Source organism: Larus michahellis, chromosome 4, assembly GCF_964199755.1.
Source record: "Larus michahellis chromosome 4, bLarMic1.1, whole genome shotgun sequence".
Classification (NCBI taxonomy): Eukaryota; Metazoa; Chordata; class Aves; order Charadriiformes; family Laridae; genus Larus; species Larus michahellis.
The window spans coordinates 63012583-63035412 of NC_133899.1; the positions used below are offsets into that span (position 1 = coordinate 63012583).

The following is a 22830-nucleotide window of genomic DNA, read 5'->3' on the forward strand; positions in this document are numbered from 1 at the left end:
AGGTAACATTATGCTAAATGCACTCTTATCATTCACATTAATAATGATTTGCTGTTCTTAGGTTTTATATATTAAGCAAACATTAGCAGTGCATAATGCTAGAGAACAAAAATTCTTTTAGCATCAGTATGTAGCCACTCTTTCTAACATTTCTGCAAAAATTAAACCATAAGGATATCCCCTAGCTAAAAGTCAATATACTCTCTTGAGACAGAATGCCTCCGTAAGAAAACCTGTTTCAAATGACTCTTTTTCATTACACACCACAGATAGGACACAGATTAATCACAATAAGAATTTTGACCTGATTTATTCACACAAATCAATCCCAATTCTTTTTAGACCTAAAATATATGTTATTACAAGGATACTGGTAAATTTTTCCAGGTACTAGAGAATCCTGTATAAATGTATTTGTTCAAGTGCTTCTCTGTCAACATCCTTTTCCATATACACATCGTAGTTGAGCTGCATCTCTTCAACCCATTGGTTGAGCTGAATATTTGTCTGAAACAATGAAAACAGGTCCTTAAATTAATACAATGTTGAGAAACATAGCAGGAGTCCCAAGGTCAGTACAACATTAAGGTGGCAAGACATAGTAAGAGTGATTAGACATTCCAACTCACGCAGCAACAATAAATTAATTTCTGGAAATGCCATTTAACTTAAATAGGAGAGAATAAAGATAACTTTTAAAATTTATCTCAGTCAACAGTCCAGATATTTTGCTAACATGTTACAACTGCTTCTCTAGATGCATCTGTGTAAGCCTCAAGCATCCTGATCAGAAGGCAACATTTTGACAGAAGCGTTGAGAGAGCAGCTAACTGTACCATGGAAGAACCACAGGTACTTTCTTGTTTCACACCCAAGGAGTATTGTATTAAGGCTACAAAGGGCTTCTCAGCTGCTCTGTAACTACTGCCTGCTCCAAGAAAAAGTCAAATGACACCATTGCTGCTCCTGGGACTGAGGATCTATTTCACCCATCAGCATACCGGCAACAAGTGATTCGATTTCTCTAAAGCAGACAACTGTGGTGAGCAAGCCGCTTGATAAATAACCTTGTCACGTATGATCAGCGCTTTGTTTCATAACTAAAGGCAGCCCACATAATTTGTCTAGGTATCATACCCATTAACAACTGTAATCTACCGATGACCTACGGCAGATGGACACAGAGCAGAAGTTGTCCATCGGAAGTGGTTACTACTCAGGGAACAGCAGCAGCAGCACAGGGTGTTCAACACCTTTGAAAGATGCACTGTTGCCGTGTTTGTTTCCAACTGCAATTTAAAGCTATGTCACTGATCCAGGACGCCTGATGGTAATCACTTGGCTAGTTGGGAGACCACATCTCTCCCTAATCTGTACTTCTACCAGCTCATACTGCTGTATTATGAGTCATTTTCTGTGCTGACAACAGGTCAGAAGACACGAGCATCCTCAGGAACGGTTCTTCTTTAATATGTTCCTTTCTCCCACTAGCTTAACAAAACAGTTTGTCATGTTTCAAGGCCACGTGCAAATGTAGAACTAAATACGGAAAAAATTTCAAGGTTTTGCCTTTAGAAGTTTATAAATATGTCTGTACTACTGAGGTTGTGCCTCTATACCTGGAAGTAGTCTGATGGAAGTGGATTTGATTATCACAAAACTTACTCACATCATAATATGGCTTTGATAATATTTTGTGGGGTTTTTTTAACCTCACATCTAAGGTATTGTTAATAATACACGATAATACAATGATTCACGCAGCCTATTGGTATAGGCCGGGATTTCCATTTGACAAGTGGGGACAATCAAAGTACAGGAAGATGTGTCAGTGGTCGACCTGGAAATAGAATCCAGAGTCCTACATCTTTTAATCTATGCACAAAATTACACGTCCTTCCTCACAGAAATACTCACAAGCAGTTAACCCAAACTACAGAACTGCCACTTTTCACAGAAAGTGACAAAATGTGTTGGCTAAAACCGGCTGATGGAACTTACCTGGAGCTTTGAGAGCGATTCTTTAAGGCTTGGAACTGTCACTAATAAGGACCCTCTTTTCCTTACATTAAAGGCAATAAATTCCCAAGCTCTGAAACATATTTAAAAGTAGGTCACCAACTTTTAGGAAAAAACCCACATTTGACATAAAATGAATATAACACTTTTACAGTTTAGTGGCTAGAGGTAGACTAAGCTTAAAGACTTGCTACACGTGCTTATCAGTCACTATTAATATCTAAGCGAGTATCTTCGTATGAACAAAATCGAGCTTTGTATTAAAAACAGAGGGAATACATGGTCTTACAATGTTAGATTTTGTAACTTTTTAACTCTGACACATACAGGCATGTCATTCTGTACTGCCAACACCTTCACTAGGTGCTAGGACTAGGATTAAATATTGACATTTCGTCCCTTTAAACTTTTGGTTTTGAAGAAAATCCAGTCTCTTGAGTGCTCTGATTTATTAAGCTTAACAACAAGCTGCTCTTTACATACATACTTTGCAGTCGTAACAAAATACTTCAGACATTACCAATCAGAGTATTTAAATATAGCCCCCAGCATTCTTTTTTTCTGATTTTGCAAGTCAGATCATTTCTCACAGCACTGCAATTCAGACTAAAAAGAATTTAATTTCCAGCATTCTTCAAATGTCATTTGTCTTCATGGTACTAATGCAACATTCAACCTGAGTTGAATTTACCCCTGAGTTCTTGAAGAATCAAATGAATTCTCAGTCATGTGCCCGGACACAAATCTCCTGGTCATTTGAAACACCCACTACCCTTCACCCATCCACTCTGTGCCTCTCTGCTTGGCATTACCACCTGGTATCAAGGCCAGTAGGACAAGCCTTAGCTGAAACTGTTAGCGAGTATCAGACGGTTGGCTGGGACGGTGGAGACACAGGCACCCTTTCTTTTTGACTGCCCATTCTAAAGGCACAGTAACTTCGGACAGTAAAGTTATTTACCTTTTAAACTGATACTGCTGGATTAGCAAAAGCTTATCTGCGAGTGTCTTGTACCTGAAAGAGGAGAACCTTAGCCACGCGCTTATTTGCTACCGCATTGTTATGAAGATATAACAGAAATATCTTTAATAACCATGTTTTGCAGTGCATCTGTATTGATGCTCTGACATCCACAAGTCAGTGACCTGTCTTCTTTCTGAAGATTAACCTTTATGCTGATATAGTAACTTCAGATCATTTAACAGCAAGATACTATTTTAACTGATCAGTGCAAGGATTCAGGGCAAGGTTTGGGTAAACAAAGCAGCAGTGTTTAGTGGGTTTAACAACAAACAACTGCTGTAACACTGTAGCAGTTAAGCATAACAATTAAGTGCAGGCAGTTTAAAACAATTTCCTTATGCAATTTATGTATGTGACTTCAAAAAGCACAACCTTAAGGTTTTCCATAACTCCCAAGGTTACACACGCATTGCCAAAGAAATAGATTACTTGTTTGGACACATAGCTTACCTGGCCTGTTCCTGTCTGTCAAGAAAATATTCAAAGACATTATTCATTACAACAACATCAGCCTTCTGAAGAAGTGAAGCCTCAGTACAGATGTCTGCGTGAACCACCTGAAGGAGAAAAATTTCACAAGGCATAAATTAATTTAAGAGACAAATACAGCCTTCAAGTAGCCATGAAGCCTGTGAACCTAATACAGCACCTGCTACCACCATTTTGAGCCAGTCACAAAACTGGGTATTTCACTGGCGTCACAGTAGATAAAACTGAAGTAAATAACCAGAATAGGCTTTAAAAAATGAAAATATCAAAATTAGATTTATCTCCTCTAATTAAAATACTCAATTCATTACATTAAGTGAAATAAACTACTTCTGGCTTTCAGTCTAGAACACCGTGTGCCGTAAAAGAGGAGATGATGTATGCGATGGCTGTTACATTTCACTTACTTATATTTTATCACAAATGCTCATTGACTTCAGGAAAGGAGCTAAGCTAGCTAAAGCTTTTTTGAGGATATTAAAAGGCATACCACAGGCTCGGTGGGTTACTGAAGGATTATAGCTAGAAAAGACACTACAGACCCAGGTTTGATGGCTGAATTCTCACGACATATATTGAGACTGGAAATGCTGGAAAGGCAGGATGCTCAGTGGCACTGGAGGACAGCGAGTGCTTTACCTTACTAAACAGCTGCCTCTCCAGTCAGCACAGGAACTGGTTTGATTTCATCTACCCTCACCTACCAGAAAGGATATTAGCACATCGTGTCATTTTCAAACAGGTGAGATTATAGTGACAGGAGAATCTGAGCGCTCATTAACACTCTGACAAGATGTGTTTAATTTCCTTTCAAACACGGAGAAATACATCACATCCTAAATCTGAGAAGAAACACAAATGGGAACATCTTTTGAAGGGATAAGGGAAAGAAAGCCAATCTGAATATCACTTGCATTCCACAATTTTTTTTGAAAGTGCAATCTGAACAACTTCTTTTCTTTCCTGTGTGACCTATTACTAGGTTGTGCTGGAAGTATACTAACCTAATGGATTCAACATTTCACATTTTGTCAAATCCTTTCAATATTGGACCAAGGTAAAAAGGAATTCTTAATTCTGACAGAAAAGCTGAATGTTAGTATAAAAGATTAAAACACTTATATGTTGAAAAATGTTTTGCCCACTTAGCAATATATCAGTACTTCTTGGGAAGGTAAATTATGTATTCTACTTCATAACTAACACGCAAACTGTGCAGTTCTGATCAACAGAGGAAACAAATACTACCACCCCTGCAACTTGTAACCGTTCAAGCGTGGAAAAGATGATGAGTTGCCGCAGTTTATGACTCTGGTTCATGCTATCAGAATGCATTATAGCCATTGCAATTATAGCCAAATATTTCAATATCACTAATAACAGAAAGAAAACTCTACCGTTCATAAAAAAATCAGGCATCACAGCACTTAATCTTTGAGAGCTATATTCCATGGGTTCTCTGCAAGCGCTCCAAATCAGTAAAACAAACAAACAGCTTTATCTCCTTAAACATATTACCATGCCAAGTTCTTCACCACTGCCTGTAGTGAGTGGAAAGGACGCACCTGTGTTCCTTCACCTTACCCAGAACTGGCAGGTTAGTATTTGAAGGTTCCATCTCATTGAGAAACAGGGACAGTTAGGTGTCAGAATGACTGGTCAAATTCCTATTTTCACCTCTAGTGTGTGGACATCTGAACTATTTATCCACTAGTTCATGAAAGTTAAAGCTTTTTAGGACAACTAAGATAGTGATACAGCGCACTGCAAACTGTAGCAGTACAGGAGCTGATTAAGAAATTGTTCAAGCATTCAGCCAGCAGAGAAAGAAGACAGACCAGTCAGGCCACCACCGGCAGTCCTAAATACAGCAGGTCCTGGCTGTCAAATCATGTCCTCTGCATAAAGCCACCACTAACTGTAGATTAAAATGAAAGACTATAAAACTGGGGTGGTAGAGGTATCATGTATACAGGCTTGACTGCTGCCTGTTACACAGGCGACAGCCTCCTGCAGTGGGGCAGGACAGACAGCAAAGGGCAAAACATGCCTCAGCTAGATCTGCCAGAACTCACGTATCGGAACCCAGATTCGCCTAGACTGTACGCGGGATTTGGATCACTGTTTCTGAGGCTAAACAGACATTTTACTTTACTCTCTTATTTTCAAGGGGCAAAAATAACAAACCTACAGAATTTCTGTACAAAACCACTGAGCAGCAGACCTTTAATCCAAACACAAGTGACTGCTGGACTGTTCCGCCAGTAGACTTCTTGCACCAGAAGAAGTCATAATTAGCACTAAACTTTCTTAATGGCCTACTAATGGCAGTCCTAATATTTTAAGCCTCAACTCAGAAAGATGCCTAAACTACCGGGAAACTTCGAACATGTGTTGATGTTTCCTTGACTTGAATAACACTTAAACCTTAAGTTAAAATTAGCCTGCATTTACAGAGCAGGTGACCATGCTGACTAAAGCGACCTAAGCACCCCATTCTCCCAAACACATCCTCATTCCTCTTGGGGAATGTAGGACCACATAAGCATGTGTGGCTGCACCATGAGCCAGATCCAGGCATTGCTCCGGCCAAAACATCACTGTTTTTGCTCCGTTCTTTTTCAGCTGGACCATTTCCCTGACCTGTTTGGCTGTGTGCTGGCACAACAGAGGGGGCAGCAACTGATTTTAAAACAGTTGATTTTCCCTTTCATGATTATGGGCAATTTCTCAATTGAGGTCTCAGCTTTCCTAAAATCTGTTGAACTGCTTGCTTACTTTCCTCTCAGCATCTAAGTCTTTGCTCAAATGGCAAATGATGCTGAGCAACTTTCTACGTACTTCAACAAACCAAATGCTGAGCAAAGAAACACAAGGTTCACTCAGAGATTTAGTCACTAAAGATGTCATTCTCAACTGCTGTCCTTTGGGAATGTACTCTAATAAAAATTCAGAATGTCCTGAAAAAACAATTATTATTTAAGATGGTCTCTTAAAAGTTTTTCAAATTTGTGTCATAAATTATCAGCAACTGGATTCTGACTATTTTTCAAGCTGGTATGTATCTCTAGAGAGGATTCATTTGGGGGTGAAATAAAAATCTAAGATTGAAATGTTCAAAGCAGTGTGATAACATGAGTCACGTGACGAAATTAGCGTCTAATGAGACTCAAATAGCTAAGTCCCCAGGCACTGCTTTGAAAACATACTATCTTCTTATCTTTATGCTCTGAAATGAATACTTCAGCAGAATTACAAGGTGTGAAGGAAAAACAGAAAGGCTTATAATAAAGAATATACAATGCTGAAAAGTGTGCATATAGATCTCCAGCTCCACTGAAATAACTTGACAGAGTTCCTAACTGCACTTTCAGACTCATCACAATAAGGTGTTATGAACACAAAACATATGCAAAAACCAAAGATTATGGACAAACTGGCAGCAACTGGGACTGAACTGGGCAACCCAATGATACTGCTTACCCTGTATTAAACACTTCATGTTTATTATTTCTTTCCAGTTTAAAATTGGTTACTTTAATTCCCGAGAAATTACCACATCCAGCAGTTTGTGTGACTCCATTCAAGAGCACATGCACACAACACAGGATTGAAGTCTGTACTCTACCCAGCATATTCTACTTACCAACTTTTGCTGGTAACAAAATAACTGGTATTCCCCAGAAAGGAAAAAAAAAAAATTTTTTTTTCCTCATTAAAATAGTAGTAGTTATTTCCATAATGGGACTAGGGAAATGGTTTCCATAATGATAGCACATTATTTGAAACTCATTTTGTTTGTGGAAGGTACCTATGCGTTGACATTCCAAGAAAAGAAATACCAATAGCCGTAAGTCCTTTAGGTGTTCTTAGATGCAAATTTGCAAATCCTGCAAACATTTTTCTGCTAGCGTTAATGAAATACAGACACTTAGTTTTGTTACTCATTACAGACACTCTTTATACACCCAGTTTCGCAAAAGTTAGTGGCAATAATGTCATTGATTTCACTGGGAGCATCAGCTAAGATTTATCTGTTTTGCGTAAGCCAGTAGGTAAGTCCACTCATGAAAAAGGCTAAGTGATTAAACACATGTTATCATATTTTGATAATTTCCCTCTTCCTCTCTGCTATGAGATTTTTTTTCCCCCTAATGCAAAGCCTTTGTTTAGGACCAAAACAAGCAAAGGCAGAAACAACTTCTCAGAATGCTGAATTACCATCCGCTCACATTAACAGGATACCTACAGTGGTTAAAGATATATACGCTAAACCAGATATTTAGTTACCTTTATTCTGTCAATGAACTGGTATTTTGTAACCATCATTTCTTGCAACTGGCAAAAGTCTGCATTCATTTCTACTCCATACAGTTGGGATGCTGAGCTATAAAGATAACCCTACATTAGGAAAAGGAAATTTAGTAACTGTGATGCCTTTAAAACAAGTTCAGAAATTTCAATTAAAATGGAAAAAATAAAACATAGGTTAAGATTAAGAAAGGATTTTAAAACAGCAAGTTGAGAAATGTCTTTCAGTGGACGTGACATTTTTCAGAGCTAAGCCCCCGATTTGGCAATTCCCACTTACATCTCATAAATTTTAATAAAAGATCCAAAATGACTCATCAAAATAATAAAAGGAAAAGGAAAGCTCCAACCTCACTTCAATTGCAAAATATATAGAAAATAGTCTAAGAAGGAAAAAAGCAGTACAAACCAAGTTACAAAAATAGTGTGAAAGGAAAAGTCTCTGCATATTTTTGTTTCTTGGGAGAATGGAAGAAGAAAATAGCAAGAGAAAAAAACTAAACAATGAGACATACATATAGTCAAAGTGAGTAAAAATGGAGGACAACGTACCAGTACTATAATGGGATATTTTGGTACAGATTCTTTGTCAGCACCTCTGAGTATTGTATTACTGCCATTTTCAGGTGCTTCATACAGGTACATACGAAAAAAGAAAAATTATCTCTTTATAATAAGACCAAAATAATGGTTTCAGTTTCAGACTGAGATTTTGGAAAGTTGCTGGAGATGTTAGGGGGAAAAAAAAAAGTACAAATACTTGAGCCTACAGGGCCCTAATGAAGACAGCGCTTTAAGTGCCATTGTCTCTACTGAACACCATAATTACACTTTGCCAACAATGGCAAAGGCAAACAAACAATGCTAAAGATACAGAGTATCTGAGGTGTCTATGTACTATAATCCAACTATTAAAGTTTTCTGAAACCATTCAACTCAGAAAGCAGAAAAGCAACCTGTGAAGGTGAAGTCACCTCTCCTCCAATACAAGCCAAGAGTACGATTAAAAAGGAGAAATCTTTTTTTAAAACATTTCCTCTGCTTTATCTTGAGACTATCTTCTACTATAACAACACAAGCATTTAAGTCCTTTAAAACAAATTCAGGCTAGCAGAAGTGTTACCATTTAAGGACCCAATGCTGCAAATATTTACAAATGGGAGTAACTTTCCTCATTTGAGTAGTCCCAAAATTAGATTATTCAGATGAGCAAAATAACATGCTCAAGCGTTTCCAAGATTGAGCCCTAAACAGCCATTGACTTTTCTAAGAAAGTTGTAATGTGTGTTTTGCATTGCTGTTGGCCATATGTTGCACCAGCCATGCCAAAAGCAATCAAAATTGCACTCAAGTTTCTCGATGAACTATTTTATGTGCATTTTAAAATGCAGAGCAGGACAATATGTTTTTGGAGACAAATTCATATCAAAGTCTTCCTTTGTATAATTTAACAGTTTGTCAGCTTCATAAGGGAATTTAACATAGCTAAGCTATATATAGACATGGTCAAGACATAGAGGACAAACTTACTTACGAAGGAGAGACAGAGCAGGAACTAGCAAAAGAGCAGCTTGTGTGACAGCAATATGCTACTCTGTTGGACAACAGACTTTTCCTCTCCATAAGCAAGATCTTTTGTATTCCCTCTTGTGAGGAACAGAACAAGAACTGAAATCGCTAGTAAACAGCACCTTATACTGTTCAGAGAATCAGATCAGAGGTGCCTCTCGGAATGACCCGTCCAAGATGGAGTAAGGAGAGTAGGCGGTCAGAGAAGAGGAAAAATGTTTGCAACAGTAATAAAATAGGAATTCCTGTGCTGGAAGTTACCGCAAATAGCACTGCACCAAGCCTGGAGCCAACGTCAACCACTACCTTTCCTGTCAGGTCAGGCAGTACATGTTGATAAAGAAACTTCAGTTCCATGAGGGAAAAGGAATGCGAAATAAACTCTGGGAAATAAGAACAGAACAAAGGTGTTGGGTGGGCAGTACTAACTACTGTGTTATTAACCAATGAAATATTCATCTGAAGAGTTATCATCACTGAAAACCCGTACGGTTTCTTGCCTGAACTAGTGTTGGGGACCCTGGAAAACCAGGGTTTGCAGATCGGAGGTAGCCTGCCAAGTAGTCTGGCTCGAGTCTGGGGATTCCTTCCCTTACATGGAGAATTTTGAAATCCTTCATGAAACTGAATTACCTTTTTCTGCACAGTGATATATATTAAAGAATACAAAGATCAGTAACTTGAAATCGTTTAAGTGAAAAAGGAAACACGGTATCTAAGGCTCAACACAATTCATGCAAACCTTTTTACGGGCAGATATATTAAAAGCTTGAATTTCAACTCCAAGGTTTTAAGGAACGGAATGTTCTCCATATAAACTGTTCCTCCTTCAATGTCTGTGCTATACTGGCAACAGCACTGATCTGTACCACACCACACAAAAGCTTTGAGGCAGATGGTGCTTTCTAGTGCTTTTCAGCATGTGAGAGGAGACTGAGGCTACTGCATGCACTCCTGCAGTATTGTCATCCTCTTGCATCTTCCTTTTCAGTGGTACATAGCCCTGCCTCTTCCCTGCCCAGTTTTTTTTGGGCAACTAAGGTCACTCATACACTGCAAATTAATTCAACTTACGTGTGTAGGAGTCTCCCCTTCCATTGGTTATGGGAAATAATTCTGGCCTGCGTACTACACCAGTCTGGACAAAGTCCTCCATCAGCTAGATGTTGTGTTGTCCGTCTGAGTCACTGCACAAACCAGTTTAGTTAAACCGAATTTGTTTTTCATGTTCCCAAAAGAGCACTTACCTAAAGATGCAGTCTTGTATGAGCCACACTCTGTGCAATAGCTCCTACTCATTTTCCCCTCCTCACACAATGAATCAACAAAATCATCATCATAAAGGAATGCATCAACATGAATCATGGGCAGTGGATGCTGGTGTATCTGAGAAGAGGAACAAAAACCAGGAAAGGCATAACCAAGTCTCTTATTTTCACTTATGCTGTTACACAGTTAATTGTCCCACCCTCCTACCCTTCCCAAAATCCCTGAGATCCAAGTTTTTCCCTACTCAAAAGTTACAAATCAAAATTAAGCTGCACGTAAACTGGATCATCAAATTCCACTGAAATAACCAGGAAGTGGAAGCTGACAAAGGAAAGCAAGCTGGTTTCAACAGCTGAGTAGGAGACCTGCTGGGAATTTTGTCTCCTTAGTGCTTGCCCGGCTATAAAGGAGGCAGAGGCTAAAGGAAGCTTTTTCTCTGTCACTTTAATGACGAGAATGTAACTTAAATGTAGGAGAAGGGGCAATTTTGGTTCTCAGCTTCAACCGTCTGAATATTTTCATCCTCACGCCTTATGCCTCCATCTAGAAACACCCCTGATTAACACGGGTGTCATTTTCAATCAAAAGCATACCAGTTGGGATGCTTGCCTTCTCATCATTTCAAGGGGTATAATCTTCATCCTCCTACTCCTCTTTCCTCCCTCTCCCAGGCTTGCTGCATGTGGCCAATCAACTTTTCCCGTTTAAGAGCCACACACTACTTTTCTGGGAAACGCATTAACTTTCCACCTATACTGACAGCTCAAGTAGAAAAGGTGCTCTCCCCTCCCACAGGACTCACAGCCCACCTCTTTCTGAGCCATCAGAACCTGAAAAGAGCTGGAAATCATTTCTGGGCTGCCCACATTATGGCAACAGCAAAACACTGGCCCTGTATTTCTGTTTTCGTTAAGGGGGCTGCTAGAGCCCATTATGGAGCTAGCATTAAAGAATCGCTATGACAGGTGCCATACCACACAGAATGAAAGCTATGCCAAATAACTTACGATCAAAGTATTAAGAACTATGAAGCAACTTTCTTGGGGTCACGCGATCATGCAGCAACAGACCTGAGAACCAAACTGAGATTTTCTATACCTCAACCCAGCGCACATTCTCTATTATGAACTACTACTAAAACTGTAGTCCCCAGTACTACAATTAAGTCCCCAAATAAATTATGTGGTTCAGCAAAAGGAGACCATAAGAATGAGCTTACTTTTTGAACAGCTTGATGTTCCGAATTAAACATTGCCTCGATGGGTAAACGATTCCGCAAATCTTCAGCGATATTTTTGAGCACAACATCATTGTTACTCACCACAAGCTCATCAAAGTCATCTATAAATCAAGACAAACAAAAACCCCTGAACAATCATATGCAGATCATGTGGACTAAGTGATGACCAGTACAATACAGTTGCAAGACATAAACAATACCAGATGGATAAGGTTTTTATTTGAAATGCATTTTTCAGCCTTTGTTAGCTTTTCCAGCCAATGACAGATTTGGATTGTAATAACTTTGCCACTTAAAATAAACGTAGCGCTTTTTTGAAATCTCAAATTATTTTCATATTTATAAACTTATAACTCACATATGATGGTCTGGGCTGCCACCAAAGTGATACTGTTTCAGCTTAAGATATAAAAACATCAAAGATGTTTTTGAACTATTGGAGAAATTACAAAACTCATAGTTGCCTGAATGCAGGCTTTTTTTTTTTATATACAAGTTTCTTTTTATACATACCATCTTTCTAATAAAGTGGTTACAAAAAATCAGGGATAATGCACAGTTCAACAGTTCAGCTTACGATACATTTTACCCAACTTAAAACTATCAAAATATTTCAAATGTGAAAGAAAATAGGAATGGATGTAAAACAGTAAGTTTTTGCAAAGCCACACTGTAAATTCTTGCTATTTTTCCATGATATCCCTGCATTACTTTAACACCTTTTTTTTTTTTTAAAGACATCTAGAAAAAAAAGATCGAAGGATCCTTGGGAAGTCACCAATCCTTTCTTCTTCCACAGCTGAATCAATAGTCACTACTCCTCCAGACTATTCTTTTAAAAAAGATTGTTAATGCTGGAAACTCCACAACCTCCCTTAGCAATGTATTCCAGTGCTTGACTACACTTACGATTAAAAAGGAATACTTTTCTTAATAACTGATCCAGATTTCCTCTGCCACAATTTAAACTCAGTACTCTCAGTCCCACTTGCGATGGAAATAGAGGCGTTTGCTCCTCTCCTGTATACAGCAACTTGAGCAACTTTTTAGTTCTTTGAAGACTTATCATGTGTCCCATCAGCCTTCTTTTCCAGAAGAAACAAGATCCACCTATCCAGCCCTTTCCTGCATTTTTTCTAGGAGTCTGATCATTCTCCTCACTCCCTTTTGGATCTTCTGGACTCTCTCATCCCTTATGACCTGCAGTTTTGAGAACCAGACACATTAATCCAGCTAAAGGTTTATTTGCACTCTCTTTTCACATCTTGCAGCCAACATCCTGCTTACACACCCCAGTTTCATGTTAGCTCTCTTGCCAGAGTATGATGTTCCTAACTGACATTCAACACGAGATCTGCTGTACGCCTGTACTCTGTTCCTTTTCTATTACGTGTTCCTCAGAAGGAGGACTGGATGAAATTCCTTTTTGTTCGGACATCTCTCTGCTCTGAGGGCACTGAACTGGTTCTAATCAAAAAGGCACATCTCAGGTCAAAACTTCATACCTGTAAAAGAAACAAAACCCACACAACAAAAAGTAACCACAAACCTAATCCTGAAAAATATACCAAACCCATCTATTGATTCTTGTCTAAAAATAGACATGTTTGTCGTCTCTTCCCCACCCCTTCTGGTTTGTTTCTTGTTTTATTTAGACTGCCACCATATTGGGTAGGGAGCGTGTTTTTCACTTGTATCACTCACCAAAAGAAGACCTGACAGCTTTTAGAGGTGTTAAAAAACCAGTTAATGTTTGTTAGCATTGCTGTCCCAGGTGGGAACATTAGTATAGACAAGCTGGATGGCAAGCAGGTTCAAAATAAATCTAAAAATCACGCTACAAGTTTATCAATGCTAATATACTTAAGCTTTCCTGTGGAACGCAGGCAATGCTAGAAACAGTGAGAAATTTTAAGGCTAGTATAAGAAACAGAGGCCAGCTAAACTTTTAACTGTGAAATGCTTCTGAAATGCTTTTTGCTTAAGCACTGCGGTGAGAATAATATGATTAAAGAAACCCTCATTCATTAGTGCAAGACACTCTCAGAGTATAAATGTAAATGGTTCTTGCAACATGTCCCGAAACCGACTCCAACAGATAATCCTGAATCCCCCATAGTAAGCAGCAGAAACTTTAAACCACCTGGATTCCCTTAACATATATTTGGTTTATTATTTATTAAATGTATAGCACTAATGCTGCAAGGCCCTGATGAGCACAGTACCATTGGTAGTTGTTATATGGCAGGAAGACAATTTGCTGTTCCAAAGAGCTCACAATTAAGCTCTCGAGAACCTCAGCTCCTAAAGAGATGGAGACTTTGCACTGAGGAACACAGGAGGGATAGAGGCGGCAGCTGCAACAGCAGCAGCAGCAGGAACAACACAACAGGTGCAATGCGGCAGCTCCAGCTCGTCAGCATTTTAATTTGAAACCTCTAATGAGCGCCCATCTCCTGTTAACATCATGGTCCATCCAACAGCTTGTAGATTCGCTATGAACACCCCAGCAGCGGCGAGTGATTTTTCTGATGAGGTCAGGGAAGATTTCTACTGTTGTGACACAGCAAGAAGTAAACCCAGAGATTATGGGAAGGGAATTTAACTGTTTAACTGTTTTTAACTTTTTGCTTAACTGGGACCATCAGCACCGTGACAGGCCCTCAAAGTACAAAGGAGCCAGTTTGGTGAGGTGGATCTGAGGAAACGAGAAGGAGAAAAATTGTGCTACAGACAGAACGAGAGAGAAGAAAGCTGATATTAGCAGCTGTACAGACCAGTGCCTATGGGCAATAAGCCCCTACATCTGGCACATGCTTTAAAACAATACTATTACTATGCAAGAGAGCTCATCCAGCTGTTATACTGCCTGTTAAGAGTATCAAATTCATATATAGCATTTAATGAAATGCAGGAAGTGTTCATAGACCACCAGGCCAGCCACATCCCACTGCAAATGCAGAACTTCAGCTCCCTTTCTCCCAGAGCTGGTGCGTCAATAGGATCTGCTCCCTCATGGCCTGGGTGACCTTTTCTGGCCAGCAGTCGCGGTGGACAGCCCTCCCGGCTATTCGGTGTCCAGCTCTACAGTGGAGAAACGGATACTTTCCGTGGGAGACAGGTAGCACATCCATCTTCTTCAAATCCAGAATACCCCTTCCCTGCCTCGACTCCCATTTCTACAATACTTGTCACAACGCTGACCGCCTTACATGGGGCCCTCTGAGCTCTTATGAAACCAAGTAGGACACAGAAGAGTTCTTCTGGATGCTCTGTATGAAACAGGTCCTAAGGAAAATTTTACAACACATACGGAGCTCAAATGAAAAACTGTTGAAAATACTGATACTGAAAAATAGATGAATGAAAACGCTCCTTCCCAACTATCGGTTAATACCATATAGCACAAGCATGCAGGAACAGAAAAAGAGAAGGAGGTCTGAAGAGACTCCTTCCGAGGTGACACACAATGGCAGCTTCAGCAGAAGCTGTGGATGCAACGCTCCGCGCCTGCGTGTGTGGCCTGTGACTGAACTCAGATGCTGAGAGTCGCCTCATTCCTGTCAAAGAAAGAAACAGCAACAGCTACCGCAATAACTCATTTACTTTTGCAGTATGTAAATATTTATGGATCACCGTCAAGTATGGAACACAGGTGCCAAATATGAAAATAGGCATTTCTGCCTCAGACCGGTACAGTTTTATCAACTCCACCCTTGTGTTTAACAAACTGTTCGCTCTTGAGAACCTCACTATCACCTCACAAGGAATCTTCAAAGAAAAAACCAAAATAGAAAACTATTTTTGATACCATTTCAGTGCCTGTTACATACATGAAATGGAGAGTGTGCAAGCCAACCCCTGTGTTCATTGAACAGACAACTAACCAGGAAAGAACCCTTACAGTTCATGACATACTGCAAGATGAATCACAATCATTTGTTTATGGAGGAAGTCTGAGCGCATAGTGTTTGTATTTTACTTCAAAAACCGGTTCCACTGGATCTACTCAACACGTATTTATAACATTTAATTAACACATTGAAAAAAGCGAAGTTAACACCCTGGTGCTGTTTAGCCTTTCCATGGCAAATACAACACAAGCTAAGAAAACATCACTAAGCCTTACACCGGATAGAGAGCACCGCTACACCAACATCTAAACAGCCTGGCACTGTGAAATACATGACTGAAGACAAACAATATGATTTCCAAATGACAACAGAAGATTACATGTCACGTGGAAAGAAGAGGACTTAGCAAAGGCAACCACAACAGCAAGCACCTTACGGTTTTCTAGATATATATTCAGCCTCCCAGAAGTTAAAAGCAAATATTAACATCCATGTTACTTAGTATAAGGTTAATTTAATCATTCAGTGTGTTTAATGATACTGAACAAACAGGTTAAGGAGGAAGTCTCATATCTCTAAAATGTTACTATCTCCTTTTTTGGATAAACAATTTGAGATGCAGTCTGTGACCTCAGTATACCAACTTCTTCAGGAACTCTGAATACTATTTCTATCCCTAAGCATACTTAGCTATTGGTAGAAAGTAATCAGCTTTTTCTAACAGGAACGTAATCAGAGCTTATTTTATTAGTTCTTTAAGTCTTTTACATTCATAAATTGAAAGAAGCTACAAAGTTAAATTTTAAACAAAGTAAGTCACACAGCTATTTTGCAATCACTAGTTTTCCCCACCACTATTAAGTTTCAGTGACTAACAATTTAGAAGTATTTGGTATTCTTGAGCCCCCTCTTGCAGCAGTATCATTTGTCACAACAAGGTAAATTAATGCCAATTCCCAAAGTCAGTGATTCATCAAATTACAGGTAACATCCCATTTTAGTTTACCAAACAACAGAGAAGTGGAAAAGATTTTCGGTATGGCATAATTTTAACAAAGAAATACATTCCAGTTAATGTGGCTCCGCAATGCTATTTTGATCTCTTCTGAAAGGACACTTTACTTGGATAAATCACTTCTATCAATATGGATATGAAGCCTTGCAGTAAATTGCTTTTTTACACGCACAAAAAAATTACCTACTATACTTGTTGCATTGCAGAAACCCACGCTTTCATCCTTTTATAGAGATTCATTCCACTTCAGTTCTACCTGCAGTGACAATAGTACTGAAAGGAAACATTAAAGACCATTTCCTGTAAGAGAGTCAAGTTTTTTCTTATAATATTTCCTATTCTTGCCTTGTGAAAATCATCATCTGATAATTTTAACTATGAGGTCTGGGAACACAAAAGCACATAATTGAATACGCAACAGAAATACATAATAGAAAAAGCTGGACAAACTTGGTCTGTTCCTAAGAGTACGTTGAGAAGTTTCTTCTCCATATGCAGAACACGGTACTAAAGCAGCACATCCACCGTGGCCCGATTAAGTCAATTTTCTCAGATACCCTCACTCACTGCCTGATAAAAGTCCAGACTTAGAGCACTGACTGCCCTCAACTTTAAAGTCACAAGACTGAATCCTATGCCAATTTCTTAAAAGGCTAGTTTTCTCTCAGTACAAGTGAATCCACAAGAAAAAAATTAATTTGTACTTAAGTATATGTTGTTTACCCTTAGAGGAATTGCAACTGTTTATTATTCAACAGTTGTTTTGAGAAATACATCACTGTATGAACAATCAGTACTTCAGACCAGTACATGACTTTGAAATCTTAGCTTTATATTTAAATGTTTCTAATGAAATGCACAGAATGGAAAAGGTTTGTAAGATTCTTTTATTTTACTGTTACATGACTGAATAAAAAAGGTAAAAGCTAGTATCAGAATAGTTTTAGCTCTGATGAAAAAAATATTTTTTAATCTATCTTAGACCCTGCGACAGTACATGAAAAATCATAAAGGTTCTTCTTGTGACCTTATCTGTACTTCACTGACATGAATTGAGAGACAGACTTTTGTAATCTGCATTAAAGCTCTAAGTACAGCAAAAGTGTTCAGTAGTTGCCAGTAAATTGAGTGGTTTGGTGACTTCAACCTCAAACTTGAAATTAGGATTCCTGTATTTACTTCCTCTGATTCCTGTTATCTCTGTTCATGTACAGAGACAGCTTGATCAATTCTGCTTTCACTGCTTACCCTCTCCAGCACCTATTCTTACCAAATACAACTTCTCCTGCTACTGAAAATTCTTATGAGTTTGGGCAGTGGAGGAGGGAGAGGGAATATGCCCATGCACACATTTATATAGAAGCTATACATCAAATGCTGAGACCCAACTGGGAGGGGATCTTCAGGGGGGTTTTCCCAAGTGGTTTGAATTAGCTCTTGGGCTTCACCCAAGTTTTCTTAGCCAGAACTTCTGGAACGTGGTTATTGCACAAGGATATTAAAGCATTAATCATCCTATTATAAAAAAGTTCAGTTAAGACACCAAAGGTTCCTGTTATTCTTTCCAACTCTTATTATTTCATTTTCTTTGAGATCTAAGACTAACTAAAAAGAAAAGCTGGAATGCAAGTCACCGTGAAATGACGTACATTTCACTGCAGTGTGTGGGAAGAGCTGTCTGATTGCGAAACAGTGAAGCAGTGTTGCTAAGCAGCTGCCTTAAAACAGTAACGTCTTCTCCCATCATACGTAAAGATTTGGAATTTCTAAAATTCGCAATACCAAAAAAAAAAAAAAAAAAAAAGAAGCATGACTGGTTATTTTATTCATACAAAGAAGAAAATGAATAGCATCTTGCATACACTTACATTCCCGTAATTACTAAGGAAGATTAGTCAGAAATCATTAGAGTGAGAAGCTGTTCAATGTTCTCTCAGTTCCACATGCATAAGAGTCTTTACTTTAGATAAGATAACTTGTTGACTATAAAGTAATTGGGCTCTTCCATGGAAAAGTTTCTCAATCACATTCCATGCATACAGCATGCAAGTCAGAAAGCACCAACCAAGTTAAATTAATAAATAAGGCTGTCTTTGTGACAACACTAATCCTAAAGGGCAACTGCTTTATGCAGGGCTTTACTCGGAGGTTGCACGTACACTTTACTTGAGAGAGAGGCGCGAGGGAGAAAAAAAGCCTGACTAGAGCTAACAGTGGAATCATGCCCAGTCCTCCTCAGCTGGAACTATAAGCTCAACATCTTGACAGCAACAGGAATAGGATGGCAGTAGGAGGTGGGGTGGAAACCCACACGCCACAGAAAAACAACTTGTCTGTGAGGATGCCATTTTTGTTTCCATTTATCCTATCCTTGTTTGCTCAGAGTTTTTTTCATTCAGAATATTATCTCCCCATCCCTACAACTCTCTTTCTTTTGCTCATCAGGGGCTTGTTTCTTTCCTACATCTGTATTGCAAAGACCAGGCTTTTATTTTTGTGCCGTACAAAGATCTGGTAACTATTTTAGCATCTCCCATAACACTGTTTTCTCTCTGCACAGAGAGAATCCCAAATTCCCTAGCTGTATTCAGGGTACAGCAGCAGCAACCTAGGTACCAGCTCCTCACTATCCTTTGTCCAACCAGTTTTAATTATTACAGCACTATCTAGGTGTTACAATGGGGAGTACAATTACTCAAATGCAACATTCGGGGGGGGGGGGGGGGAGGGAAACCACAGTAAAAGTTACTGTCAGTATATAGCCACAGATGCAGCTCAGAAAAACAAAACAGAGAGAACTGTCATCAAGAGTGCTGTGTTGGGGACATCACCCAAAATATTTGCAACTCTACGGAAATTGCAAAAAGGGCAAAGGAATGTGACCTGCTGGACAAATGTCTCTGCTTACTTACTGTTCAATGCTGCGGGAAAATAAAACCAGTGAGAGAGAGAGAGAGAGAGATATCTCTTTTTACTCCAGTCCTGTATTCGGCTCAGGGTGAAGAAAAAGAAAACTGGAGATAAACCAGAAGGACACAGCCATTCAGAAAAAGCAGAGTAGAAAAACATGAAGAGGTTAATGGCTCAAAGAAGCAATGAAACACATCTTAATCAGGTAACAATGAAAAGTTCTTACAGATAGGCACCAAGCTTTCTAATTCCCTCTTCTCTACCATATACCTACATGTACACATATAGGCATGTTAGAGGGGGAGACTGCAGCACCTTAAGAAAGCACAAAACTTAGGGAAACATGAATACTTTTACTTAGAACACCATAATCAACAGTTTCAGAAACTGGTAACTTCTACAAGCAGTAGCATATAGACCAAATTCTATAGGCTCTAATTTTCTCCACAAACGTGGCAATCTGTGGAATAAAATTACCCGAAGTCACACATGTGCCAAATGACACATGTGGGAACAAACAGTTACCTATAGCTTTATACTGCACCAGCATCTGGCAAAATACAATCACAAACTGTAAGAAAACGCTAAAGATGCAACTTCTGTCCCCTGATCTGCAGCATATGAGCTAAAAAGAATGGCAACTACAAAGTTAATCATGTTAGTTTTAAGATGATGAAGAGTAAAAAGAAAAATTTTAAAAGTTATTAATTGAGACGGACTTTTTGCAAGTCTACATGAACTATGCCATTGGCTAAAAACTCCTATGGTAGAGGTAAAGCATGATCATAGAATCAAAGTGGAGAAAATAGTAAGTAGGTGCTTCCTAATTGAAACAGTTAAGCGTTTTCAAGTTTTCAAGCAAGTTCCCATGTGCTTTACTGTATTTGTAATGGAGTCAGCAAGCTGAGAAAACCATATATGCATACCACACAAACTAACATAGTGTAGAACGAGCCGTAATGATTTATGTTAAGTGAACAAGCACTGTGAGTGACTGCATATGAAATTCAATGAGATTTTTAAATTAGAGCATATTGGATGGAAGATACAGTAACCCAAGCATCGTTTAGCAAGCAGAACACGCTACTGCATCCAGAAAAGGACTCAAAAAGGAATGAAATATTGCTTATAGCAGATTGCTCTATCATTACATCTGTACAGGCATATATGTAGACATATACATGTGTATCTATACACGTGTACAAACACACAGGGAAAATTAGAATGCTTAGTTACAGTTAACACTAACTACCTCCATTGAACTTCAGCCTCCAAGTCTTATGGAGTCTCATCTCTGCTCTAATCGTGAAGGCTGGCTTGCAGATGCTCTGAAACATCTGGCAATGTCTTTCCTAGGAAAGAACCCGTTGGGGTGGGAGGGCTACGTGCCCACCAAAGAGGGCAAGCACTGCGTTCCCAGCTGGTTCCTCTCCCGCAATGCCAGCAGAGGGCCCACTCAGCCAGAGAAGGATCTTTCCTCCTTCTCCCCGAGTGGCCGTGGGAGATGCAAACCACAGGGCAACCGTGAGTTTGCAGTTCTAAGTACCTGGACAGCTGTACAACTTCTAAGTGTCAGAGCTGACCTCTGTGCAAGTCCTCATGTGTTTGCTCATGAAGATGTTTCCACCCTAAAGCAGAGGTGCTGCAAAAGACCTGAACGAGAATAACCCTAACACAACAGGGCATGACCTGGGGAAGTAATGTATTGTGTGACAGTTTTTTCCCACCCAACGCATGATCACCAGGCAGTGGATTTACCGTTCCAGCAGGCAACGATTAATAAACAGGATACACATTTATTGGCTGCCTGAGAGTGGGCTAAAGGATTTGGAGGGCCTTCAAGATTCCTATCTGCAATAGCAAAATGCAAATACACCCACAGATCAGGCAGCATTTAGTCAGTTTATTCAGTATGGCACTACGTGCCCACAGCTTTGGTGCACTGCCTATATTCAGGTTTCCCATTGTCATCTTTTTGTTCAGTTGCAAATTAACAGCTTGTGCACTGACCCACACTTCCTTTCTTCATCTGTCATGATTGATTGCCACTTGACTGCAGCACGTTGATGAAATTATACTGAGGCACAAACATGAAAGTAAACAGAAAACTGTTAAGATGATATTAAGCGGGGAAAGGAGTGTTTGCAAATCAGCTCAAACCGCTGTTTCCAAGCTTCTGAAAGGCTGTGAACACGTGTGAAGTTGTACAAGACAAGACTAACGTCTAAAAATCCCTCGACATGCCAGGAGCGGAGTGCCTCCGTATGACCTCCGACTTCCCACGCTGGAGAGTCTGAGGTTACGGCACCCCCCAGCTGCCTGTCCCCTGCTCTGCTGCCGGGGGCGCCCGTCTCCGCGGCACGGCCGGCAGAATCACCCTCAACTTGTACCTCTGCCGCGACACTCGCCACCCCCGGCCTGCCGTCAGCTCCGGCTCAGGCCGACGGGACAGGCTGCCGGCTGCGGCCGCCGGGAAACGGGCGGCTTCAGGCACGGCTCACCCTCCTCGGCGTCGGAGAGGGCGGGCGGCATCAGCCGGGCTGCCCTGCCTCGCGAGCACCGCAACCCACGCCGGCTGGGCCGCCGGCTCCCCCGCAGCCCCCTCGCCCCGGCCAGGGGGCTCCATAACCGGCGCGAGCCCTGTCAGCCTTGTGCCACCGGCAGAACCTAACGCAGGCCCAGGGAGAGGAGCGCCCCAGCCCGGGCACGGCTCCCCTGAGCCCAAGCCCGGGGACGTCCCACCACCCCCCCAGCGCCTCGCAGGCCCGCCGCCGGCCCGGCCCCAGGAGGGGGCACGCCCCCGGCCCGCTCGGTACCAGCACTGTAACGGGACGGGGCAGCCAGGCCACAACGCCGAAAGCGGCTCTCCCGGGCGGAGCGCGCCTCAGGCCCGCTACACCCACAGGGCCTCCCCCAGCCATCCGGGCCTGCCCGCGGGGCTCCGCCAGCTGCCGGGCAGCAGCACCGGGCCGGGCCGCGCTTACTGGTGTTGCGCATCCAGTGCAGCAGGCGGGGCAGGTCGGCGGCACACGTGCCCCGCACGGCGGCCAGCACCGCCCGCCGCGCCGCCTCCAGCTCCATCGCGCCGCCGCCGCAGGGGGGCGCCTCCCGCCTTCCTTCCGCCGCAGCG

The 22830-nt window shown here is 40.7% G+C and overlaps 1 protein-coding gene across 7 annotated transcripts; it reads right to left on the reverse strand.

Annotated features, from left to right (window-relative positions):
* Positions 1 to 281: 281 nt before the first annotated feature.
* Positions 282 to 22819, reverse strand: LOC141742561 (uncharacterized). 7 transcript variants are annotated; one of them, XM_074585146.1, is made up of 9 exons: positions 22685 to 22787; positions 19703 to 19804; positions 11901 to 12022; positions 10660 to 10798; positions 9674 to 9795; positions 7823 to 7933; positions 3494 to 3600; positions 2002 to 2092; positions 282 to 507 (listed from the first exon to the last, which is right to left on the reverse strand). In XM_074585146.1, exons 1-9 carry the CDS (start codon positions 22779 to 22781, stop codon positions 391 to 393), a joined length of 1008 nt encoding a protein of 335 aa, XP_074441247.1. In that variant the 5' UTR covers positions 22782 to 22787; the 3' UTR covers positions 282 to 390. The 7 variants fall into 7 exon arrangements, with proteins under 7 accessions (XP_074441247.1, XP_074441245.1, XP_074441251.1 ...); XM_074585144.1 differs by having other exon boundaries at positions 22517 to 22787; XM_074585150.1 differs by lacking the exon at positions 19703 to 19804 and having other exon boundaries at positions 9719 to 9795; positions 22685 to 22819.
* Between the last annotated feature and the right edge of the window lie 11 nt (positions 22820 to 22830).

Bases quoted from the DNA above. Each gene is read 5' to 3' on its own strand.
- LOC141742561 (XM_074585144.1), bottom strand. From the start codon at position 22,781: ATGGAGCTGGAGGCGGCGCGGCGGGCGGTGCTGGCCGCCGTGCGGGGC. The intron at 12,023-19,702 runs GTAAGTAAGCAG...CTTGATTTATAG, and splicing joins TTTTCCCGCAGCATTGAACA to ATGACTTTGATGAGCTTGTG. The intron at 2,093-3,493 runs GTAAGCTATGTG...AATATGTTTCAG, and splicing joins GACAGACAGGAACAGGCCAG to AGCTTGGGAATTTATTGCCT.